The 27,437-nt window shown below is 36.8% G+C and overlaps 1 protein-coding gene across 2 annotated transcripts in view; it reads right to left on the reverse strand.

The window, feature by feature from the left end:
- Positions 1–26,822, reverse strand: part of PTPN21 (protein tyrosine phosphatase non-receptor type 21) — a 44,537-nt gene extending 17,715 nt beyond the window's left edge. The window contains exons 1-13 of one of the 2 annotated variants that reach the window (XM_054066717.1): positions 26,387–26,822; positions 22,871–23,246; positions 12,224–12,393; positions 10,777–10,874; positions 8,230–8,297; positions 7,726–7,796; positions 6,324–6,411; positions 6,034–6,122; positions 3,813–3,900; positions 3,011–3,090; positions 1,765–1,866; positions 1,048–1,108; positions 453–537 (exon numbers count right to left, since the gene is read on the reverse strand). In XM_054066717.1, coding sequence (XP_053922692.1) covers positions 453–537; positions 1,048–1,108; positions 1,765–1,866; positions 3,011–3,090; positions 3,813–3,900; positions 6,034–6,122; positions 6,324–6,411; positions 7,726–7,796; positions 8,230–8,297; positions 10,777–10,874; positions 12,224–12,393; positions 22,871–23,050 — 1,180 coding nt within the window. In that variant the 5' untranslated portion in view covers positions 23,051–23,246; positions 26,387–26,822. The remainder of the gene's footprint in view (positions 1–452; positions 538–1,047; positions 1,109–1,764; positions 1,867–3,010; positions 3,091–3,812; positions 3,901–6,033; positions 6,123–6,323; positions 6,412–7,725; positions 7,797–8,229; positions 8,298–10,776; positions 10,875–12,223; positions 12,394–22,870; positions 23,247–26,386) is intronic. The other variant, XM_054066718.1, reaches the window with a different exon arrangement.
- Positions 26,823–27,437: the final 615 nt, after the last annotated feature.

Consider the following 27,437-nt stretch of genomic DNA (forward strand, 5'->3'; position numbering starts at 1 on the left):
GCACCTTGTAGTCTAGCAAACTCAGAGAAACATGTCTCTTCTTATATCCTGAGTTTGATAAGATTTTATTATTTTATTTTATTTTATTTTTTAATTTCTGGCGATTCAGTTACCCTTTGCAGTTATTATATGGACAAGGATCTCAGAATGCTATAACATACCAGTTTGGTACATAAACAAAGAAAAGTAACAGTCAGCTTAAACTCACACAAGAGACTACATTTTATAGTTGCTGTATATGCTATCATAATTAACTTTGCTCATATCCCACATTTCACATCAGCCTATATGCCTATAGTAGCAGCAAGTACATTAATGAGTGTTGTAGTAGAAACCTATCTCATGTTCACCCTATGAATTTATTTTGCTCTATCTAAAGAAGCTGTAAAATGCAAATTACAGCTTTTACTTTCTAAAGCTGTGTAGTATGTCCTTAGAGTTAAGGAACTTACCTTGGGAGGACGCATATGGTTCAGTATAATGACCGTTGTAATGCAGCTGAGGTGGTGGAGGCATCATATAAGGCTGAGGCTTGGGCTAAGAAAGCAAGCATTTTATTTTGGGTTTTAAATTGCTCTTTTATTTTAAAAATAAGACTTGAAGACTTTTTAGTATTTATACAATGTATAATATTATGCATATATAAAATATATAATACACACAAAGTCTTAGTCTAAATCCGCAAGGTAAGTTTCTCCTGTGAAGTCATACAAGAAATAATAAAAGAAAATAAACAAAACTGAAAAAAACACACCACCAACCCAAGACTGTATCTTGCCATCTGACATCTAGGACAGACTCCTGTATGAGCCTTGTAGAGACAGAGCAATCAAACTAAAAATGAAGTGTTTAAAATATTTTTCATTGCAATTGTTTTAATTCCATTATTGAGATATTACACAGCAGCTTTTTCTACAAGTCAGAACCAGCTGCTAGCATATTAGACAATGTTTTCGTCCTTTTATTTTACTGAAGGAAACTAATGTCTGATTCAAAGTCATTAGAAATCCATAAAAATGCAAATAAAGAACTATTTGGTCCCCTTACCATAGACATCCTGGATGAAGACCGCCTTCTAACAGGATTCACTGTAATGGGCTGGGTTTGCCTACAGAAGAAATCTTATGGTGAAAAATGATTCTTAACACCAGCAAGACCTGTATCAAACCTTGGAAAGTGCTGCCAAGTTCAGTTAAAATCACTCTACATTTCTTGGAGCCAGGCCCTGCATTAAATAGTCCTCCCAACAGTTTCAGAAGAAAGAACTTGCGTGTATAAACCACCACTGCAGGCAGGATGTGCAAAGAAACACAACCAAGATCAAGTACATCAGTTATTTCTTTACCTCCTTTCTGTGAAGCATAAAAAGGAGACATCCCTGAACCACTGCAGCAGGGCAGAAAAAGCAGCAGAGTAACTGAAGACTAGTTCCAAATTTGAACCCCACATAAAATCTCATACTCTAAGTTACCTGTTCTACAAGACCAGACATAAGATTGTTTACAGAATGTAATGTTACAAATGTCAAAGGAAGTGGAAAGTGTAACTACACTGCACGTTCATTCAATCTAGCAAAAATATATTTTCATAATTTGCTGGATTGCATCCAAGATGTATGGTTCAGAAACCTTAAGCTCCTTTTTCCCCACCCTACACAGCATGTGTACTCTGCATCTTGCAGCAAGACAGAGGTCAAGAACCAGCAGAATAATACCAATGCAGGAACTGTTAGATTTCGGAAAGAACGATTATTTTTCAGCTCACCCTTTGGGAAGTGAAGGACGAGAAAGGATTGGAAAGCGTGGAAGGGAAAGAATGAGGGAAGATTTCTGAGAGCCCTCCTCAGGTGGAGAGTCCAGGGAGTCTCTAAAGACAAGGTACATACAGATAAAGAAAAAAATCTGAAATTAATACAGGCTTGCATAAGACAGTTTTCGGCAGCAGGACCAGATGACAGAGAATCTTAGAGTAGAGATAGCTAGTTAGAAAGTCTTTTGAGAACTTTTCCTACTAATAAAACCATATTGTGGTGAAAGGGTTAAAATAATCCTAGAGACAGACTTTCAATACAGAAATATAGAACTGGCATTATTCAGACAGTAACGCACAGGTCCCACAGATGCACTACTTCTACCTATATTTCTTATCTCTCCAAATGCAGACAGCTTTACAAGCTTAGAGGTATCAGGTCTACTCTATTCCAAATGAATCTTACTCTACTAAAATAAATTTGCATTAAAAATACTAGTGAGTCATCTGCAATACAAAATACTCCATTATCTTTCCACAGGCCTAAGCAAATTTTGGACCAACCATTCAATAGCTATATTCTTGTGTACAAAGAGGAGGAATGGAACATCTGGGAATCATGCTTTTTATGACAGACTATTCATGGGGTCTAATTCCCTACTCTTTCGCCAAAGCAAGTTAACTGAAGGAAAGCTGTACCAGGGGAGTAGCTCAAATTCCAGCCCTTAATTTACAAGCTGGAGACCAGCCCACTTAAATTTAATTTGGTGAATTGTACTAGATTTACTTTGCACTGGTGCTACTTGAGCTATACGGATTCCATGGATATCCAGAGGACCACATACCTCTCAGTTGTCAGTCCAGCACATTTCAGGAGTGCTTCACATACACTTCCCGCCCTTTTAAAGCTCTCTAGTGTGTCCTTTCAGAGCAGTTCACCCAAACCCAGGCCCAAATCAAAGTTATTCCAGTAGCTCACGAACATTCTAGCAACAGAAGCACCCAAAGCAACTAAAGCCTGTCACAGCAGCAGGGGTGAAATACTGCTAATTTTGGCAAGATTTCAGTGTTTAATATTGTCCTCTCTTATAAGGCAAAATATGTTTGAGCATTTTCTCAAAAAAAGATCAAGAAAAAAACCCAAGTCATTTTTCCTACCATCTAAAAGGGACAATAAAGACATTACAGAGTCTATAAAAGATTTCATTTCCCAGTGGAAGCTTCAAGGGCACCAAGAGTTCTGTTAATGTATTCTACTTACAGGCTGCATTTATTTAGTCGGTAAAATTTGTGTCTAGCCACACACATCCTCCACACATATTTTGCTGTGTCCATATCTTCCTGCCAAAAAAACACAAACAAAATTTGCCAATTAGGCCAAATGTGCACACCCATTACTTGCTGTCAGATAAGCCACTGAATTTTTTAAGATTAAATTAATCCATTCTAATAAAACTTTGTTACTTTCACCAAGTTTTCCCTAAAACTGTACTTTGTGGGCCTAAACCTATACTCTAGCCTAACAATTTTATGAGATTTATGAAAGTTGAAAGTAGAAGCCTTTTGTTGAAGACACTCTTATCAACTGTAATACTAACACAATATACTCTGTGTGTGTGCGTGTGTATATATATATATATATAAATATCATACCATAAGATTGTCGACAGCTGCTTCCTTGACAAAGACAGCTGGTAGATGCTACATAAAATTTTGCAAGGAATGTCATGGCTCATTCCAGCAAAGTTCTAAGATCATGCTCATATTTAAATGCCACTGATTTGAAAGTCAAAAAAAACCATGCTAGAAATTTTACTGGAATGGATGAAAACGTTTATGAACTGAACTTGTCAATGTACTCAGTGTAAAAGGTCACATTTTTAATGCCTTCCCATAGAAAGCTAACCAGAGATATTATTATTACTTTTGACTCACTCATGCAGTTCAAAATTGCTAAATATGAAAAAAATAGTTTTTACCCTTTGAGATAAATTAGCAGTCTTAATTTGTGGTTTTATCTACTGATGCCTTAGTGAAAAAACTAAAAGTAAAAATCTACTCACAGTTTGAAATTGGATTGTCTCTTCTTTGTTCGCCAGCTCTAGTGCGAAAAAGGATTTGTTATGGGACATGTTGGCAATGTCATGCCACCTACAGACAAAAGGGACAGACCATAACTGGCAAGCTCTGATTTTCAAACCACAGAAAATGCAACTGAAGAACAGGACCACCACCAAGAGTATGGATAAAGAACTGAGGACAAATAACAAGTTCTTCAATCTATCTGAACAAGTTGCAGACCTTCACTCACATATCTATTAAGTGACTGCTGAAAGGAAAATGAGCATGTGTCTAACTCTTTTGAAGTTGCACAACATGTAGAGTAATAAATTTACTACTTGTCTTCCACTTGAAAGTCTTTCAAGTGTTCTTTTTTAAAAAGAAAAAACAACCACAACCAAATTTAGACAAATGTAGTTATCACTAAATTCTTATGTCCTGACTGCTTGAAAGTAAACCATAGATGCTAGGGAAAAAAAAATTCTGCCCTAAACAAAGCCATTAAGGCATTGTTATACATATTTCTTAGAAATCATTTGCGTATTGACAGATGAGGAAAAGTTAGATTGCAAGAAATATAATACCATGTATGTATTCAACTTCTTGATAAACAAATGTAGTTGGATCCATTAGAGTTATATTAGTGTAAATAAAGCCTTTATCACTGATTTATTGAAAGAATGTTCTGCAGTGCACAAACATGGGAAAAAGCAGGACCTACATACAAGACGCTCTAAAGGCATTTCTATGTCTTCCATTTTCATTATATAGATGTGGCTGACAGTATTTTCTGTAGCTATTCACCATAATACGTGTGAGGTAAAGAAACAGTAATGTCCCTATTTTGATGTTGAACAAAGACCTCTCCAATTTAAGGCTTTGGTTCATAAGCATTTATGGATGCAATTATGAAATTACTTGAACCAATCTGAAGCATAAACCAGCCTTTGTAAATAGTAGTGGTGGGTCATTCATCGATGTTTTTTTTGCCACATAAATACCATGATATATCCATCCTCGTTAAAACTGCCCAACAAATAAACAATAGAGCAACAACAAATAAACAATAGAACAGAAAACTGGATCCTGAAATCAGAATATGAATACTTTCTGATGTTCTCAAACATGCAACTTTTTTCTTATGTTTACACAGCACAATTCTTTAAGGAATTACGTGAAATGCATGGCTAAATCTTTATTCCTCTGCCCTGTGTGCTTACAACATCGAGCAGCAGAGCTGTTATTGCTTCATTCTACAAGAGAGCAAGAGTATGGCAATTCTACCACCCTACGCAATTAAAAAGAACTTGGCATCAGCTTTCCTATCAGAAGCAGAGACGGGGGGGACACACACAACATTTTTGAAGGACAGTTAACAGTGCTAAAGTTATAAATTCTATTAAACAAAACCACTAACAAAAAGAAGTACAGTTGCTACTCTCCCTAAGCCCAGAAATTTACCACGAGTTCCAGTAACTGTTGGACCAATTCCAAGATTCTGTTGATATGCAGCCAAAAATTAAATTCTAGAAGATTAAAGCTCACTAAGAATAAAACTTTTCCTGCTCTAGCAATTAGTACAGATCAGGAAGATTCTTTTTTTAAAAAAATATATGTATTTTTTAAAATTTATTCCAAATCCTGTTCAATGATGCTTAAGTTACCCCTCTTAAAGCCAGTAGGAACTACACTGTTTCACATGAAGACTGAATCTTCACTGTTAGGTAAAGTTGTGGACACGTCTGTGTCTAGAATTTAACTATCAGAACATTAAATAATAAACTAAAACAATGTATTAACCCAAATTAATTAAACAAATGTTATCATGTGACTGTCCTTTATTTCTTTTATACATGATATCTGAAAGAAACTCCTTGATTACTTTACAATCGACTATTTCTAAGTAAAGTGATGTGTCCATCTCAGGACATCTTGTGTTCCATGTGCAGAGAATTGCTCCTCTTTGACTCAATAAAATATTTGCAATGGAATATATATTAAATGTTTATCTCTTAAAATTAATCTGGTTTAAAGAGATTCATCCTGCCATCGACATGTTTAAAAATTCCCATGGATTTCCACTGTAGCATGATGACTACACGACTGTGTTCAGGTTTATCAAATGAATAACTACACATCATACCAAACAGTCATTCATGCTAGTGAGGAACATACATAAAATGTGAAGGGCATGAAAATATTTTAAAAAAGAACAATACTAACCTAAATACAACAGGAGGACGACCATTTTTGTGTTTCACAAAGATACCATCAAGACATGCTCCAATGAATATGTCACTTCCTTGGCTGTCCTGTAAGAAGTTGCAAAAAGTTATGCAAATACAGAAAAAGGTCATTGAAAGCAAAGTTACATAGGAAGCAACTACTTTTACAGTTCTGGAGGAGAAAAGGAGTGGTATAGTTTTTGGTTTTCATTTTTTTTTTGTCAGGAAGTAACCCTGTTTACATAGGCGGGGGAAAGCAACTGATACAAAGACCAAAGCTCTGTTTACCTTTGCAGGATAGGTCTCCTCACCATAGCCCTCCATTCTTTCCACTTCTTGCATATATAACATTTCTGCGTCAGGAGGAGTAAGGCCTCTACAAATGAAAACAATGATCAGCTAGTGCTGTCAATAAGAAAGAATCATATTTGGTTTACTCTGACCGACACCATCAAAGCTTAAAAAGCATCCCCAAGACATCCAGGCAAGCATCATCAAATCATGCCGTTTTCATCTGTACCATTGCCTGATATATTTGTCTCAACCTTAGTAAATTCTTTCTCTCAAGCATCTCTAGAGGTAAATGGCAACAAAGACCAGTTAAATTTATCACCTCTACTCAGGGCAGACAATTATTACATCCTTCTTCAAATCCACCATTGTTGCCATATTTTCTCACTTTATCAGAACAATTATTCTTGCACACATGTTCAAGATTTTAATTTCTCTGTTTGCAGTATACATGTTTAGGACCAATATGAAGTTTTAATGCTTCACATTTCAGGAAAGACAGTAGCATTTTAAATGCTGTTATAACTTTAATGGTTTGAAAACATGAGAAGGACAAGATCTCTAGGCAAAGATAATATATTTTTTTAATTAGACCAGCTGGCAAAGATAGTTTTCTCACAGGCTTGCAGTAGTGTCACAGGGATTAAAAGCTTGTGTTTTCCTACCTGTCTCAGCTGATCTCATAAAAGACATTATCACTAAAATCCTGTCATGATCACTCTACGTCTTTCAATACTTTTTCAATCATCAATCTCTAATTCTTTACATTTTCCTAGTGTCATGCAGGTTAAGTTTTCTTTGCTGAAACTTAGTCATGCAATGTTGTTACAAAAGCATTTCAAAGATAAGTGGATTTGCAATTTTCAAACTGTTGTTTTAAAACAAAAAAGGGAAAAAAAATCAGTACTACACACACGATCACAAACATTTTTCACTGATCAACTAACAACAGAAAACTTAACTTTTCTTTGTCTTGGACTACTGCCTCTTAGCTGGCTTTTCATTAAGACCATAAGTATTCTGGCACAGTGACTGTCCCAACATTTCTACTGCCCTCAGTATCTGCTGCTGTTGTTTATCAAGAAACATCCTTACTGGGGTCACAATTTCATATAAACAACGTTAGAAATACACAGTTGAGGTCACAGTATTTGTGACCCATATTCTCAATTTCCAAGCAGAAACCTCTCATTTATTTTCACAGTAATTCTGTTCTCTTTTCATTTTCATTCAGCATTCATTCACCTCCATTCTTGTAGTTTCAATGCAGATGCATCAGTGCAAAACTCTTTTAAATAGGAGGTGAAATTACTCCAGGTGCCTTCTGAGATTCCCAAATTCCTGAGCTACTGAAGAAATCACATAAAAATAAAGCAATAAAGAGTTTTAGAAACATTACCTGTACTTCTGATGTAGCAAGGCAACTTTCTGAGTTGCTTCTTCCAATATTTTTTCTTCTTGTAGCCAGCCCTTAAGGTAAGATAGCATTTATAGAACAAAACACAAAAAAATCTATAAAATAAATAGTTATAGTCTCTTTACAGAGGCAAATCAACTCTCCACTCTAATCTTGGAGCTTAGATGCTGTATTATGCACACAAACAAAACCAAAAAGCACAAACACTGTTTTGAAGTGGTTTTACTCACTTTCCCATCTCCACCTAAATCTTCTTTTTCAGTGTAATATACAATAAAATTGATCTTGCAACATCATTGGTTCTGTGTAATAAGGTATACATCACTCCAGTCTCAAAGAAAGCTTTAACTAAATTTTAAAATATAGGGAGCAGTAAGCCAGATGGATGATGAAGTATTTATCAATGATTTGCATTTACCAATTTAACGAAAGATTTAAATTATCAATTTAAGCTTTTAAATGTATTCATTTAAAGTACATACTTACCACTGGAAACAAAGCAAATCTTTGCAGAAAATCCTGAGATTCATACTGATCATAGTCTCCAAAATCAGCTAAAAAATAAAAAAATTCTTGGATTCAAACATTTGTAACAAAATTATTCAATACCCAATTAATTGCAGCAGGTTCTCCAAGAAGCAAATCTCCATCCTATTGAACTACTATCTGAAAGTAAAACAATGAAACAAACTAACCAGTAATGTTTATTAAGTGAAAAAGTAAAAACACATCTCATCTTTCTAATTGTTCAGAAAAACTGATAACACTCCCTGCGTATAAGAAAGGAGAAGAAATGATAGAACAATCAGAACATTGCTTCAAGTTCCTGAGTTCCTTGGGGGTTTATTTGTTTTATTTTTTAATCACAAAACCCTTGAGGTTGGAAGGGGCATCTGGGGATTGTCTAGCATCTCACCTCTCAGCCCCAAGGAGGGTCTCCGAGCCTTCTTTGAATACAGAGGGTGGGGGCTTTACAACTTCTCTGGACAACCTCTTCCAGTGTCTCATCAGTCTCACAGCAGAATAATTTTATGTTTGATGAAATCTCCTGCATTTCAATTTGTGCCCATTGCCTGCGAATAGTCTGGTTCCATCTTCTTTACTCTCTCCTGTCAGATACTTTATTATTTGCGGTACAGCACCAGCAGACTGCTCTAATTTGCAGCTGGAATCAAACACTGCATGGAGGAGCTGAAGCACCGTGGACACTGGCTCCTTCAGCTCTGAAGCCTTTTACAGCTCCCTGCACCTAAACCGGCAGGAAGTAGGACCCAGAAGCCTTCCTAGACACCGGGGAATGCTCAGAAGGGATTTAACAGCTTTGATTTTATGTCATGCCAAAGGACATCTAAGGAATTTGCCTCTTTTTCTGTTTCAAAGAAAAAAACTAGCCAGTATTTCAAAGAAGAGAAATAAAATAGTCTAAACTGGAAATGTTATGTAGTAGCCTCACAGGAGAAACTGTGGAACAGCAGTCTATAGAATGGCTGCTCCCCCAAAATATAAAAGCAGTCCCTAAGAACACAGATGTTATTTACATTACCATATATCATCTTCCATAATAGTAAACATCTAGAGACATTTAGAAATCAATTTTGTATTAGCAAATAATATGCAACTTATTTATGATGAAAGGGGAAAATTTATGACACACTACACAAACGTGGCACCTGAGATAATTACAATAGACTACTTCTAAACAATAGACTACTTTACTTCAAACACAGATCATTCTTGAAACCAGTTCACTGGAAACAGCAAATAACTGCTTCTGATCATTCACCAGCTAAAATTAACTAACCTACTTGGTAGAAGCTACTTCAGTCATCGGAGCACAATTATTTAGAACCTGCATTTTTTTCTGAGTTGTTTTTTCACTGTGTAATCAACACATGCAGTTTCTCTCTCACGTAAGACTTAAAAAAAGAATTTGAAACCTAAAAGGATAAATATTTTCCATCTGGAAAGAGGGTTATATTGAAAACTTTCTATAAACAAATCGCTCAGTAGAGAGACAATTAAAATGTCCAAAGATATGAAAATAACAAAGCAAGATTTTGTCAATTGAAGACCATTAAATCCTGGCTTGGATTAAAGAGATTCACTGTTACATAAACAAGACACCAATATAATTCACCCTACTAACTATATTTTCAAATAACATAATCATCATCTTTAATGTGATATTACCAATGTGATAGAATTAAAAACAGACAAAAAAACTTAAGTTGTATGTACTGCTAGTGATTTTTAGTCCCTTTCAATTTTTGCAGATTTGCAATTGTTGTTAGACATGCACAAGTGGCATTCACTGTGAAGCAATATATAAAGACAGTAAATAAAGTTGTTGTCATTAAAAACTTTAGTTTTGAGAGATTTAAGATCTAACAAGCATGTTAGCAGGGAACTTCAGACATGATCCATGCAGACAGACAGGACTGGTGGTTCTCCACTGTACGTTATATCCCATCTGACCTCAGTTAGGAAAAATAAAGCAGCCATTTTCATGCAGGTATCACAGAAATGGGTCTTCAGGAGTGATTTGAACATAGGAATTGTTAACAGTCTTGCATACGAACTTGAAATAATCTTATGTGTCAGGATATTGGGAGATAAAGTGGAAGATACAAGTACTACTACATATTCAAATGTGCTTATTTATTAAAACATGTCTCTTTCTCTTGTCACCATGTCACAATAGAGTCTTCATTAACAGAAATAGATGACAAATCTGTTGACGTAAGCAGATGACTAAAGTCTTTGCCTGAAAGGAATTCAGACATCTAAGTCAAACCCACCTCCTGAAAATACATGTTAGAGACCCGGGTACACTTCTGAGGACTGCACAGAAATGCCAGCAAGTCGGGGGCCACTGATTCCACTGTTGTCTATCCTCAGTCTCTATGACGAAATTCTACAGAGCAAGCCATTCATAATGTACTGAACTGGATCTTTAAGCAATAAATAGAAAACATGCAATAGAAAACATATCACCAATTTCTACTGCAGCATTAGCTAATTGGCACAACTTACCCTGAACAGCTAAACCAGCCAGATGTATTGCTTGTTCCAGTGTGCAAGGAATGTTGCCCTCCAAGATATCTTTCTTTAATTGCAAATAATACTGATACCTACATGGGAAAAAGAAAGAAAAAGCTAACATTGGATTCTTAATTTAAAAAGAGAGTGCAGATGAATATGCCTGTGTTTCCTATTTCGCTGCATTCCCCAGTTTGTGTAGAGGGCAGTCTTCCCCATCATTCAGATGCCAGAGAAGAATATTCAAGGTTTTTCAGGCAACCACAACACCTCATAGTACACTAACAAGCACAGAATCTGAGCAGAAGATTTTTTAACAAAAAAAAAAAAAAAGAAAAAAGACCACTAGAATGACTTTTTAAGCCACTAAAATTGTTGTGAAAAAGCCCAACACTTTAGAGTTACAGAAAGAAAATAATCTTCCAGAAATTAAACATAAAAGAAAAACTATAGTTGCCAAGCACTGACCAATACATTACAGCACCAGTGTCTGCACCAAGAGACTTATCTCTCTGAAGAGCTCTCACACTACAATTAGTAGGAAAGGTCTCTGGCAAGGTGTTTTAGCACCACACTATATAATATAAAGACAGTTGTATGTAACCACAGAAAAAATTAAGCTGGAAAGGACCTCTGAGTGATCACCTGGTTCAGCTCCCCACTCAAAACAGGGCCAACTTGAAGCTACCAGCTTAAATGGGCTAATTAATGCAAGCATATATATTTCTGAAATAACCATATACATTTGCAATTCAGTTTGTGGTTTTGTATTCACTTGCCTGTTATATAATTAAATCAGAACAACTATACACATTAAGACTCTAGAGCCAATGTACGGCCCATAGGAATAACTGGCCAGTAAATATGCTCAGTTCTATTTTTCCATGCAGTAAACATTACTTATGTGATATTCCCCAGACTCATAGCAGAAATGGATATATGATATCAAAGATAACATCTATCTGCATTGTCAGTGATTCACAGAAAAATCACCAGCTGAAGCTTGACCTGTAGTTTGCCAGCGTATTGTACTGAAAGTACAAAAAGCAAAATAAAGGAAAGCATAGCTCACTAAAAGCTGCACGTGCTTTGTGCAGGACGGACATCCCCAAAAGCAACAAATGGCTCTTCAAAAAAAGAAAAATAGAAGAGACAAACATGAAGGGACTAAAACAATTAGAAGTCTGACCATGCAAGTATTCTATCACTGAAAACAGGTTTGAATAGATACCTAAATTCACAAAAAGTCATTTTTTTGCTGAGCTTATCACATATTTGAAATATTAAAAGGGAAATAAATAGACACTTTGAACTTAAATTCTGTCTAAAGTAATAATTTCCACTCTATAGAAGAGGGAGAGGGGAAAGGAGACGATTGTTAAATAAACCGTAAATATCAGAATGCTTAAAGAAAAATTATAGACACATGTATAATGTTTACCTGGTAATCTCCTGCTGAAGCTGAGAAACAGTAGGCACATAGAACACTACTCCAAAATACACAGTTGGCTCTAAGGCGTATTTGTCCAGCTGCTTTTTCAGAGGCTTGTCCAAATCTACCCATCTGCGCTGATTCTGCTTATTATAATACCACAGACTGAAATATGTAATCTGAAAAAGAGACATTTCAATGATGAAAGTTAATATTGTGATACTAGATAAATTGTATTAATGTCTTGCATCTCAGAATTAAAAGTTTTAAAACACTGACTAAGGCTCCAGGTTACTGAAAACTTAAGAGAACTGGAGAGTGATGTAATATCAAAAGCAGACACAAGTTCCAGATAAGGAATCTATATACATAAGCTGCCCCACCTAAAACATTACCATTACAAAACATTACTCTTTACAAACAGTCCCTGACCCTGTTGTGGCAACTCACAGATGTTAGCAGTAAGCCTTTTTGTGTGACAGGATAACTAAGGGAAGTGAGGAAGGCAAATAGAAAATGATGTAGGATATAAGGAGAGCGAAGTGTGGCTTCTCTGGGGAAGTGGCAGGCAGGCAGCCTCACACAGGATGCTGAGGGACAAAAGAGCACAGGACAGCTGTCAGTCAAAGACAAGCTCATTAATGCATGTGTATGGCAAGAAAATGACCAGGTACAGAATCAAGCTACCTTGCCTGAGCAGGCGACTTCTGCCCAAACTAAAACACAAAATACAATATGCACTGGAACAGAGAGCTCAAAGAGGCTGAGAGATGTCCATCCCTGGAATGCTAAAAGCCCACCGGACATCATCTTGAGCACCACAATCTAACTTTGATTAAATCTCCTCTGAGGAGCAGTTTGGAGCAGTTTCTCTATCACACCACAGTATAGTTCTCAATCCACAATGCAGAGCCACTCATTCACATTTAAATTTCTCTACTAGGTTTACACTGATTAAAATCTTCTCCTGCAGTACTTATTTTCTTTCTGTTCTGGACCAGCAAGGAGATGTGGAATGGAAAATACCCATGTCATTATCATAGCAAAACTAGAAATCATAATTATAAGGGTTTTTAATTGAGGGAGGGAGATAAGGGAGTGTTACGAATTGCCCATTATGTCTGTAGGCATTTACATGGAAATTCTTCAAGTCTTTGCTACATACACAGTATTATATGTAGGAATGGTAGAAATACCAACACTTTTAATCCAACACTTTTCTTTATATATTTTCAGATATTTTTAACTCATACAAAATAAATAGCTCATACAAAATTAAGGATGAAGCTTTATAAAACAAAGGACTATTCATAATAACATTTTTTTTACATCAACTGTTTCTCTGAAATAGACTTGGAAAAACTGCCTATCTAGCAAACAAAGTATTTACTGTTTTTTTTCTCAGAAGCTCTAGCAGTTTGATGTTTTGCAGCACGTATATGAAATTCAGGGGGAAGTGACAGCTGGTAGTAGAGAAAGACTACTTTAATACTTTTCTGTGAAAACTCACCTACATACACACCTGAAAATTCAAAAATATACATCTTCTTAGTTTATAGTCTAAACAGGATGAAGAATCTGCCCTCATGGAATTCTGTCTATTTCTTATAGCTCTGACAGGCTGATTCTGCATCTAAGGACCATGGCACGGGTAGGTATGCTGCGTCTCAGACTTCATGGACAGCAGTGAAGTCATGCTGCATATTCAGCACAGATCGTTGAGTAGTTTTGGGCACAAAAGTCAAGGTGTGGCATTAAATTCATAATACTACCTATTCCATAAAACCATTTTCTCCAAGAAATTAGCAAAACTGGGAAATAAGAGCCAATCCTAAGGCATAATGGTCCTTTGACACCGCATGCTAGCAAAATGTCCTTCACTGCCCCTCTAAATTAGCATCAACACAGTCTTAAGTAATTGTTAGTGGGGTTTGATAGGCTATTTTTCCCTAACATTTAAATAAAAACCCTATAAATTAAAATTACTGTTACCACGTAATTGAAAAAAACAGTACTCAGAAAGTTTGAAAATTTTAGGATGATGTCTGCTCATTTAACCTTAATTAAGATTCTTCCTGCAAACTCTAAGACAACGCTGGTTCCATTTGATAAAAAGGTACGCTGTAATATAAAAAAAAAATTAAGTTAAATTAGAACTGTTCATAGAAGAGAAAACAGTTTTTCTGTATAGTGAGAAGTATCTGGAGAAAAGGCAGAATGCTGATATATACAAAATAGTTTCATTGTTGGGAAAGTTTGAAGATCACCATAGAGAAACAGATTGTATGCCACATCAGAAACGGAGCCCTCTCATAAAGCAAATCCAACAAAACAAATGTTTCACAGGTGGACATTGCGTGTTCTTCACTTCTGAATTCTGACAGCCAGGAGTCAAATTTAAAAAGACATAAATACTCCTGAGTTTTAAGATGACAAAAGGAATATGGGTCTGAATACAAATACTACAAATGACACCGTTTTCTACATTTCTCAGTCCAGGTGCACAAAGTTTACTGATACCTTAGACAACATTTGCTTGTATTTCTCTGCTTCAATCCCCCAACCATTAGACAGTACGTGGTAACCTCTATCACCCCACAAGGATATTGAGAAGACAGTACCTTAAGACTCCATAAGATGTTAGGAACTATAAAAGTAGTACCACACAAACTCCATTATAAAGAAATACTATGCTCACTGCAATGGCACACACTGAAAAGGATGAAATTAACTGACTGACTACTCCTCAGGCCTTCCTGCAGACTGAATGAAGAAAGGAATGCATGTAAAAAGGTGTATTTCACTTTCACTGCAAAACTGTTACCACTACACACAGCCAAAGGAGCCAAAATCAGACTGTGATACTGACACCCTGTAACTTCTGAGTGTGATAAATGCCATGTATATATAATGAAAGATGAGAAGTAAACTAGAGGACCAAACACATAAACGTAACAGTTAAGAGTCGAACTGTGTGCCCTGAGCTACTTGATCTCACTTGCTAGGAAGAGCTTAACAAAGAGAGCCTGCTGTGCTGGCTCAGTGCATCTACCCAACAGCCCCGAGACACGTGTGGATCTGGAACATCGACCCACAACATTCTGGGTGAGAGCAGAGGCCAAGGCAGAGGCTGAAATGGAAAGGTAACAGCTACACAACTGCAGAAGCACTCCATTGAAGCTGAAAGAATCCTATAAAAGATACCACACGAATGGAAACCAATAGAAATTGTAGGCAAAAATTTCTAAACAATTGCTTAAATAACTTTAATTTGCAGCTTTGGTGTATTTAAGGCTCAAAGAAGCACAGGTGTATAATAGAAAGGGAAGGAGAGAAAAAGAACAAACTTCTGTTACCACCACAACTGTTTCAAACCCGCTGATGTAAGATACTCCTAGTTCTACACCCTGGAGTCGAAACTCAATGTACAGCTTATTTTTAAGGCACAATGATCACTTGAACTAGTCTATTTCTTTAAAACACTGATTGCTTTTTCTTGCCTCCACACAGAACTGAGCAGTTACTGGCACAACAGACCAAGAAAAATGTTTCTGCATTTTAAAATATTCTCTGGAATTCAGCATATCTTTAAACAAGATTTTTCTGCCACAATATTTCCCTCACAAACTCCTCCAATCTGGACTATGAAAAACAAAATGAAAGCCAAGCAAAACACTATGCATCAAACCCTGTCTTCTGACTTGTATGCAAACCTTTCACTTGACTTCAAGGGCACAATTTGATCCTGTGAGTTTTCAGAGGAGCTTATGCACCCCGGAATAGTCGCACTGATTAAAATAGAATCCATTTTTATTCTTTGCTAATACATTTTATTATTAGAAGCTCAGGACAACACCTAATTCTAAAATGAATATCGTGACATAATTCTTAAAATATGTTAATCATTAATATCAATACATATATTTTGATGTTCATTTATTTTAGTGACTTATTTGTAAACCAAGAAAATCAAATAGAAATAAAAAGAATATATGATTTCTGCACAGTTACTTTCTACCTAGCTGCTTTCTGTCACTACAGATGGAAACAGTAAGCATTTCTGAATAAAAGTTCAACATAGACTTCACCACACATTCCCTTGAGGCATAGCAGTGTTCAAAGTTTACTTTGATTTTATGTATTTTATTATACATTTCGCAGGTAATGCCATATCCCATATTATAAATCTTACACAATATCTCACGGGTTACAAATAGATTGGAAAAGATAATTGTTTTCTAGTTGTTAATACAATGCCTTCTAATTAATATAATCTGCTCCCTGCCTCAAGGCTAGAGTGACCTGTCACCATCCTAAGATGTGCAGCAAGAAATTAAAAGAAACAAAACAGTAACAGGGTTTGCAGAAGAATTTTCCTCTTTTACATTTGTAGATACAAATAAAACGCAGAGTGCTGAAAGCACCTTCTAATTATTGAAGGATAAGCACTGCAGCTGGACTTACAAAATCCTAGTTAACCCAAGGGCTCCACTGCGTCTAGCTTTATTATATGCTTGGACACAAAACAGCTCCTGCCATCAAGATATCACAGTTTAAATAAACTGCATGCAGGGGTCAAAAACTGGGTCAATAATGTTGTACTGTGCACAACTGCCAGATACCAAATGAAAGCTTTACCCTACGTGCAATATTAAGAACTACAGAAGGAGACAAGAGGTCCTGAAAATTCTCCAGAAACACCACTCTCATCACAGCAGACAACCTCCTCCACAAATGTTAACAGTATCCAGAGGAGAAAGGATTTGGAGCAGCCTGACTGGCCAGTGTACAAGACCCAAGACTTCCTGGAAGCAGTGGAGAAAAAAACCTGAGAGTCTTGCCACGTACCAGCCACCGAGTGGAAAGCTGCACTCCTCTACATACTGACATGACCAATTCTTGCAGAAAAAGGAAGACCGCTGACTAGCCTCATAAAAAACCCTCCCTTTTCCCCATCTTGAAGCTACTCATTTCAGGGTACTTTTGCTTACTCTATTTTTGTTGTTCTAGTCCTGACAAGATCTCCAACTCTTACTGCAGTAGGGAGAATTTAGCAGGGTAGCTGTACAAATACAGAAAGAAGTTGTTCTTCAGTCTTAGTTCTTTCACAATGTAAACATTTTTTCCATCACCCCCACTTCTAGCTACTCCAATATGGGTTTCACAAATGCTATTGAAACAAAGCAATAGCCAACTAGAGCTTAAAGCAAAACAGAAGGGATAAGCAATAAACAAGCCAAATCAACACTTCGCGAGGTAATCTGACATATTCTAATTTATTCAAATTAAAGCATTGCACGAATCTCAACACACTGTGTTTTACACCCTTCAAATATCCTGACTAAAAGATCTTTTGACAGGTGAGGCAGATTCTACTCATTGCTATGTCAGACGAAGTTAAACCAGCTAATTCACAAGGTAAAAAGCAATACCTTCACACTGCATAGAAGACATTATACCCCATCAAGGCACATTTTAATCACTTGCAGAAACAGGTCATTTATCAATCAACAAAAAATGCAGAAACAAACCTTCTTTTTTTTTTTTTTTTAAACTGTGTTACTTTTTCCCACCGCTGACCAAGGCTCCGAGAAAGCTGGACTTGCTTGTCTGCTTTTGACTCACACCTTATGCAGCACTGACATTAAAATAAGTATCATGCTCCCATTCATCAGAGTCTTAAATTCTGATTGCTTTACAATGGGGAAAAGCAAAATTTCAAGGTAGTCTAAAAATACTGAACATAAACTAATGTCTTTTCTTCAGAAATAAAAAAAAACTCTTCTGTCAAAATTAGTGTAAAACTATACAGTAATTTGCAAACATTGTGACAGTGAAACAATACAAGGTATATTCAAATTCTGACATAACTTTATAAAAAAGCTAAAGAAATCAGGGGCAAGGCTTCCTGATGGCCACTACTGCTCTCATATCTTGCTTTTGTGCTGCTCACTGTAATAACACCAAGTGCAAATCCTATACCTGAATGTATAGCTTTTTTCCTTCATGAGAAGGAAGAAATACAATAATTTCACTGAGGCAATTGCTGATTTGTAGCTGAGTGTTCTGTCCTTCAATTTATCTTGGCTTCTGAATTACAATTATAGCACATTTATAATTATTACATGTTTAGATGAAGTAGTTTGTTTGTCAATAAATAGCATCTTTACATTAATTAAATTACACACTGAAGGTCTGCATTTTTATATACCCTCATCCATGACAATTTCTCCTTCCTTAATTTTAAGGAAAGCTTGGTTCAGAGGCAACCACAGCAGTTCAACTATGAGCACTGCTTCTCCTCTTATTTCTCTAAACATTAGCTAAAATTTTGTCAGACTTTCATACAAGGCATAAACATAATTATATCAGTGACCCCTCTGTCATAACTTGGCCAGGTTTTATTTGCCAGTCAACATTTACTGGTACATATACAGATAAGAATATTTATGGTTGCACTCAGTCTTATTTAAAAAAAAAAATCTTTATGTATGTAGAACACATTTAAGAAAACATCACATTGAATTAAAGGTATTTTATGAGTTTTCTTCAAACAAGAAGTGATACTTCAGAGTTCAGAGAAGTTTTATAGCATAGTTCAAGCATTTCTCAAGCACTGTTTCAGAACTTTGAATCTATTCAGGAGCCGGATAACCTTGACTCACTCTTTCCTGTACATGTCCAAAACAAACACAGGAACTTGCATATGCACAACACACTCTCCACAGAATTTCCCTACCATTAGTTCTTGAATTTGGGCCCAAATTTCTACCACATATCTGCACTTGAGTCAGTCTCTGCTTGTGTACAGTAGCAGAAGTTGTCCCCTTGTTTAGAAGTGGTTTCAGAAAACAGAAATAAAAGACAATCCAGCAAGAGAGGTAAATCAGTTGTAACATCTCCTGCCAAACACTCTATATTTATTTATCTACTCTATCTACATTTATTAGCATTTAAAAAAACATTCCTATACACTCACGCACCAGATACAAGACAAGCAGTGCTGCACACATTTTTTATGGTAGTTAACAATCAGAGCTCTCAGCAGTTTTTTCAAAACTTGTAATTCCAGAATGGTTTTCTGCAACAAATTCAACTTTTTGCATAAATCAAATTTGGTTACAGTTCTCTCATAGGATAAAAGACTACACTACAAATGCTGCACTACAAAGTTTAAGTCCTTATGTTCGTTGTTCCTCTTGGCTTCTTTCCCCAATATCTCAGTTTGATAGCCGGATTATGTAGCTGATTGCTGATGAGTTGCATTCTGCCAATACCAGAAGATCTTCTTTTTAGTTTAATGCATTCATTTCACTTTTTTTGTGAAGCCTACTGTTCAGTAAAAAAAATAAAACTGTCTTAAGACTTCCTTGTCTTACTGTCTTACTTAAGACTTCCTGAACCCTAAGTGTCCATACTAGTAAACAATTTGGAAATTGAGAAGTATTAACTAGAAAATGAAAAGAAAACCAGTGTTTAGCCAAACAAAGGATAATTTGAAGGCTACTCATCTACATAAAGATCTTCTACAACAAATATCTTAAAAGAAGGCACAGCATTAAAAATAAGCCATTCGATTCACGGCTCAAATTCAGTTGTTACAGACTACACCAAAGAGACATTTACAAACTTTAGCATTTGATATTTAAAAAGGTAGAGATTTCCCTCTCATCTCCTACAATAAACTGTTTTCAAGAAGCATGGGAACTGCAGGTCATAACATACAATATATTATGTAATGCCCATATACAGTAATCCAAAACTGATGTTTTGGTTTTCATAACTACATTAAGTCATAGGACTCAAATAAACAGCCATACTTTCATGTTTAATGCTTTGGATTCACACCCATGCTTTAAGGGTGCTTAGTGCATTAACGATATGCAACAGCTTACAGAAAGTATTTAGTATTTTACAGTATCAAGGCATAATGTTGGTTTTGCAGATTTAAACAAAGCACTGAGCAAATTTTTCTTCCTGTAAACTTTCAGCTAAGCAAGCAGTCAGGAATGATCCAGTATCTCCTTGGCAAATGTGACTATTTAAAGGCAAAACAACATTTTCTGAATGCAAGCTCTGGAAAGTAATTTATATCCCTACTTTCCATTCCCTTTTATTGCAACACATTTTCCTGCCAAAGTAATCCATGCAAGAATGCATGACTGAAGGAATCTGCTCAGAGTTCAATAGGGTTCTGCCAACTCCCTTAGACTGATATATGACTCTTAATTGAGAGAATTGCCATTTTAAACAGATTTTTACGAGTAGCTCCAAACAAAGAGATAATGAAGAATAGCTGGAAAAACCTGCATAGTTCAATGAAAGCTAGCAGTCATCATTCAGTAAGACAAAGCCATTGTGTTTTGCAAACCAAATATAGTTAAATTCTTTAATTTCTAATTCTGTTGACTGAGCAAGGACATCTGAAACTAGATAGATAACATTGACAAACTCCATTCAAACACAACAATAATTGAATTCTAAATACATGATATCTGATGTGTTGTAAGTAAACACTGCAGCTACGAGAGAATTTAGATTCTCTCTTTGCTAGAAGGAGCAAGATAAAAAGAAGTCACAGAATCACACAATGGTTGGAGTTGGAAGGGACCTCTGGAGATCATCCAACCCTCCTGCAAAAGCAGGTTTACCCGCAGCAGGTTGCACAGGAACACATGCAGGCAGGTTTGAATATCCCCAGAGAAGGAGACTCCACAACCTCCCTGGGCAGCCTGTTCCAGCGCTCCATCCCCTCCTCAGTAAAGAAGTTTTTCCTCATGTTCAGCTGGAACTTCCTGTGTTCCACCTGACAAGGGCCCATTGCCACTTGTACAGAATCGCATTTTTCAAAAATCACTGTACACTAAAAAAAATATTTGGGGAATGCGTATTGGGATTGAAAGCAACCACAGTAAACAAACAGAGAGTAATGGATTCACATCTATTTCACTTATTTATTATTCTCCAAACAGACAAAAAAATATTTCTGAAACAACTGGTTGTAAATAGCACTTTCACCTGAGAAATCCTACAGTAACACATGTTGTGTATAGCAATAAATGTTTGCAGGACTGAGTCTTAAATTTATTTGCTCAATATTTGAGCAAAGCTATACGCAATTGCCATTGCATGACAATGAAAATACAACATTTTAAAAAATCATGTTACTAGCCAACAATTATTTTCACAATTACTCTTATTTTAGTTACCTAAGTCTAGGTTTTTCATCCTGTATTTGAATCCCATATTCAAAACACCATTATATTGCAGACCACATAACAGAGTAAAAGCATCTTTTGGAGAGCAATGTTAGCAACACAAGACTTTTATGAGAAGTTTTCTCTCTCCCACTTACCAAAAGTGCTCGTGCTGCCACAGTTTAATGACTACAAAATGAATCAAACCTTTTGAGGCTGCAGTGGAAAATGTCGGTTTACACAGGATCGAGAGCATTCAAGTACTGCAATAAAATCCATTTGTGTTCAACAAAATTATAAAACAATTACATTGGTTCATATATTGGTAATTATGCAAGTTTCTATGAACAACATTTCACGGCTTAGCATTTAAGAAGTAATTCACTTAATACAGGAGTTGTACAAATAATCTCTAAAGGTGTGGGAGAAGAGTAAATTTCAGTTGTGAAAGGATCCTTCAAAATATCACGTAAGGAATATTTGAGGAAAAAGGCAGGTTACACAGACATATACAGATTTATCTAGCACAAACCACACCTCCTCATGAAGCCAGTACTCAATCTAAATGACTGTATGCTTGCTCCAAGACAGTGTCTGTAAACACGTTTGTGGTATTTCAACAACAATACGAATAGCTGGTCACCGGTACACTTACCATGTTTTGGACTTCAGGTTCTTTTCACAGCACTAAGCCATCAGAAAGAAATACATGCATAGAAATAACACTCTCTTTTATATCCTTAGCTAAAAAGTTGCCTCAAATCATCCAGCAATTCTTAACCACATTGCTTAGGCAGAATATTTTTTTGTTGTTGCTTTCTGGTTTTTTTTAAACAGCATTTTCAGCATTGGCAGCTCTTAGAAGCAGCCACTTTGTTTATCGCTCTAAGCATCTACTCTTTGCCACTTTTCACACATCCTGCTTTTGGGGAGTCCCTAGCTCTGTAATGTAAGTTTTGCAGCTGTTTTGGAGTAAACCATGTCCCCATCAAGATCAGAATGTGAAGAAACAAGAGGAACACAGAATAGCTGTTGGAGCTTAAACTTATGATTTAGTGCAACTGAATGAACTCCTAAAAGTCAGCTGAGCCATCATAACTATTGCTTTTAGCATATGTCAAATCTGAGGTCATTTAGCTTTGCCCACCATGAAATGACTGGTAATACAATACAAACATTTGCTTCTGCAGTGATTTAGGTGCAGATTATAAGATTTTTTTCTTTTCTTTTTTTTTTTTTTTCTGTTAATAGTAGTGGTTTAAGCATCATTTTTCATCCTTTTCTTTTCAGGACTGTGTGCAGAGGTCTATTGCTAGTCTCTGATACCATCTGCTTTTCTGTTTCAGCAGCCCAAAACATCAAATAACTTTTTTTTTAAGCCCCAAATGGTAAGGATCCACCACACAGGTTATCTAGCACCAGAGACAAAAATCACACCATCACTGGATAGTTTGCTTACCTCCCGCAATTCCAGCCTCTGAGCCACTGCTTCCAGACTTTCCTGGCCTGTGCTTTCCACCGATAGCGTGAACTCCACAAATTCATTGTTCAGCAGCTGGATACGAGCCACCAAGCAGCTCTTGCTGGATACTGTGTAACGTCGAGTTCTTTTCAATTTTAACCCAAAAGGTAGAGGCATCTTGTTTTTTCCCCCCGCAGGTGGTTATTGACAAATAGCCACTCCCGCAGGGACCTTGAGAGGGGACAAGTGGGTATCTCCTCTCAAAAGGTAAGGAGCTGAAAAGTCTCCAGAGATCAACCAGCAGCAGCAGTATCCATTAAAGACAAGCAAGTTTTCCACCAAGAGACAAGTAGAAGAGGCATCCACTGGAATCCTAGTAAGGAACAAAAGAGAAAGAGAATAAATACAAGAATCAGAAACACTTTGACTGAAAGTGGGATGGTAACATGGGAAAAATAACATGTATATTTTTTCTAAATCTAAATAATCAGTCTACTTTTCCAAAATGCAGAGCTGTTACGCATTCAAATAATGAAGTAAGCACCTGAGTTTCTGGTTTTTCCACACATTGGTCTTTGGCAAGTTGTTGTTTTTGTTTTTTTTAAACTTGTAAGTAAAGAATGATTCTTAATCAAAGGTGGCTGCGATGTCTTAAAATAAGTGTTTCTAAACTGAGAAATACCTCTATGAAGTCCAGGTTGCCTAAGGTATTTCTAATAACGAACAAAGCCGTTTTCTTTACGAGCAAACCCAGCACCCTGGCTTGCTTTTCAGAGCAGCTGTGCAGCCTCAGTTGCTATCTGTCGGATTAAACACAAAACCAAGCCCATAAACAGTTAAGTCAAAAAAAAAAAAAAAAGAAAGGCGGGAAGAGAGACATTAAAGCTCACGCCTTGGCCATTTCCCACTAGACAATTAAAATACAATTCCCCTAACTTTCCCTGCATTACAGACAGCTGTATTATTATTTCTTATGTTAAGCTTCTGTATAGTGTTTAGGTTATGCTCTGTCTGAGAATTGGTGAATTGAGAACCACTTATTTTCTATTTTTCCCTCAAAAACCTCCTTCTTCTCAGCCCAGAGGCAGCCAATCCATCTCCTCACCTTTTGCAAACACCTTCTGCTGGGGGTCGCACCACCTCCCTCGCTATCTCTGTCACTGTTATCTGCTGTCCCCTGGGAAAGCTCTGCCTGGGGACCTCTAAGTGGCGCCCACACTGCCGGCAAGGGAGAAGAAAACAACCACCTATGGGTTTTTTTCAGGCTGGTCTGTGTTAGTGGCACGTTTTAAAAGGCAGAGTTTTATTTCTGAAGTTTTATTTCTCAGAAAGATCAGATAATAATAATATCAGGATATCCATTTATTTGGGTTGAAGGAATCAGAAGACGGAGTCTTCCCAGCACTCATGTTTTTAAACTTGAAGTTATAGTTATAAATATACAGTTAGACACATACTACTTGTATGTTTAAATACATACCTAGAAATTTCATGTTATTCAACACAACCACAAAATCTCACATTGGAATCCCTACTGCCTTGTAAGTAGCACAGCAATGAAGAAAATGAGGTGGAAAGATGCTAATGGCCTAAAACAGGGAAAAGGAGGAGGCAGGACAACATTTTTCCTCAATGACATCTTAGCAACCCTGCTCCCAAGAATGACCATAAGCATCTTTCATGACTACATTTCTAACAATCTGGAAGCAGTTCTACCATCCTACACAATCCCCATGCTCAACAGATAACCACCTAAAATCTTAATCAAATAAAAAAAAAATCTGACCGGGACGCTAATTTGTTTTTTGGGTGCAGTTCCAGAATAAATAACAACTGATAGCAACAGGTTTCCCTGAAAAATTTAGGGATATGCAGGGACTCCTCACTCGACTACTCGTGCTGCACTTTGATCCTTCAAATCCTGCCTCCCCAGAGCAGCATGCAGGGAATGCTCTACAGACAGAAGCTTTTAGTTTCCTGCCCACTGGCAGCAGAATCTCACACCAGGTTTATTCCTGGCAGAGAAACTTTTGGCTGACTGACCTCTGCTCACATCCCCAGGGCCTGTTTTCCAATACATTTTGTGCACAGTTACGCACTTTCTTCAGTGCTACAGCAGTGAGAAAAAACAACTTACTCATGTTTTTGAAAGCTGCAGTCAGAAGTGTTTTAATCTTGGTTATTGTATAGTACCAATATGAAAGACATTCAAACTTCTATGTCCCCAACAGGGCATTAGAAAAGTATTCTAAGGGCACGGAAAGATAAATAAATAAATAAAAAGAAATCACTAACCAGAGTCTAACCTGACAAGTGAAATTCCCAAACCACCTAATGCTGATATGAGACAGTCTCAAGACTTTCAGTTATTTTGCTATGCTGATGGGTAGCCTTGCAAGGATAGGAAAGAAGTTTAGAGCAGAATTTTCAGAACATGCCAGGAGTACTCTTCAGGTTAAGATCTGTTGTTTGCATTTATTGTTCTACTGAGCATTTACTCTAAATGTCCCTAATTTTAACTCAGTACGTGTCTGACATAATCTTCATTACTTTCGAAAAAATACTTATAACAAGGAAGACTTAAGTAACTAACTTTCAGTCCATGTCACAAAATGCCAACTCCAGAAAAATAACTTCTGGAATATAATAAATTAACATTATAGAATAAAGGTAAGTTTGAGGAATAACTCTGATTAATCATTCTGTGACTTTTGCTGCTAGCCTTGTGTACTTCTTGAAAACACAGCTGAGCTGAATTTGTTCAGCAGCTGTGCATTCTGCTTTCCTAAGTGCTCTTATATTTGCTTTCTGCATTTCCTTAGATTTGGACACATCTGCATTGTCATAAAGCTACTTTAGCAAAAAGGAACGACCTATCATCAGGAGTTACAAATCCAGCTGATGATCTCTGCAATAACAAGCTTTTACTTAGCAAGCCTGGAATTTTCACACAACAGGTAAAAAATGTCTTTAGTGGCCAGTCTTTGTACATTTATATTTCAACACAAACATGTAGTTTCAAAAATGTTACATCAGAATTTCAGCAACCTGTCCATGACTGACACACAGTTATTGATCCCTGTGGTATCTTTCTCCTTTACCTGCATCTCCCACACCCCCCTCAAAAATTAGCATTTCACTTTGCAAAGATTTTTTTAAACAGCTTGCATGAATGTCAGCGTGCAAAATAAAACTGCAATATATGACATTGAAAAACAACTCCTATTCTTTAAAATGCTTAAAATACATTATGTTTATTTCAGAACTATTTGGAGAGCCAAAAAACCCCAGAATACTCCACCCTCCCCTTGTTTTACCAGTTAATCTTTGACATGACTCTTGGACTGAAAGAGCAGCAATAACTACACATCTCAAACCTCCCCTACCTCCAGAAGCACAGCTCTACAGCCTTCACTTTTCAAAAAGTAAATGATTGAAACTCTTCAGCCTTACAGTACAGAGGAGAAAACATCAAACACTATTTTCATACCGCGGCTGCTGTTTTCTCCTTACCTTTTGCAGCGATCCAAAGACACCAAGTCTCCTTTCACATACGTTTAGCCGCAAAAAAACCCACAGCACTCCAAGACTTTTTCTCCCAGAGCCATCTCATCTGTATTCCTCGGGAACTGACTTACTGTGTTCCTCTTGTCCAAAACAGCTGCTATCTCGGCTAACCCACCTTCTTTTCAGATCAGTCATAGTGAAAACATTCCTCACTTCCTGTCTCAAAAAACTTGCTCTGGATATCATTCCACTGGGTAAAGAGCTGGGGGTGGAAGAAAATATTACAACAAAATAAACTTGTGCCAGCCAGCTCTTCAGGCAGCCTCTTTCATGTGACACTGCACTGCATGAGCACAAATTGCGTTCTCAGGAATATTTTCAAATCACCAGTCTCTGGGTGCCTCTCTGTGTGTGCATTTAATTTCTTTTCCTGGAGGCGTTCCCCTCGCTCTATCCATGCGGAAGGATACGCTGAAAGAATTAAAGCGAAGCCCCGTATGCTTGTAGCCCATTACCTCAGAGAGTTGGAATGCCTGGCAGGGAGAATGTCAGCAATGAACAGCTGCTTCTCTGGCTACAGGGGCGTTACAGAAATAGGGGTTACGATGAATAGCAGGCAATCCTTGCTTTTTTTTAATCATATGATCATTTATTTTAAGCCTTTCCAATTAAGGCAAATCTCATACAAAAAAAAAAAAATCTGTCGGTCTTATTTTCATAGAGCTTGGAAATATTTTCAAGGTTTAACCCGAATGTGTTGTACCAAATGACGTGTGCACATACCTTTAGTCTGCAGCTAAAAACAAAAGTCCTTGCAAAGCTTCAGCTGTTGGCAACACACACAGCAAGAAAATGCAGATCAAAGAGTGATCTGTGAGCCCTTACTTACAATTAAATCTCCCAAAGGTGTCAGTAGAAATTATGCCCTGTGTTAGGAAGCATTAAATGCATATCAGCTAAGTATTATTAATAGTGTCTAACCAATATGAACATCATATGAGGCTGTACTCCAGTCCCACAGATATATGGAAAGCTCTGTGTGTGTGCATGTGAAAGC

This window comes from Cuculus canorus, chromosome 5 (assembly GCF_017976375.1).
Source record: "Cuculus canorus isolate bCucCan1 chromosome 5, bCucCan1.pri, whole genome shotgun sequence".
NCBI classification, from domain to species: domain Eukaryota; kingdom Metazoa; phylum Chordata; class Aves; order Cuculiformes; family Cuculidae; genus Cuculus; species Cuculus canorus.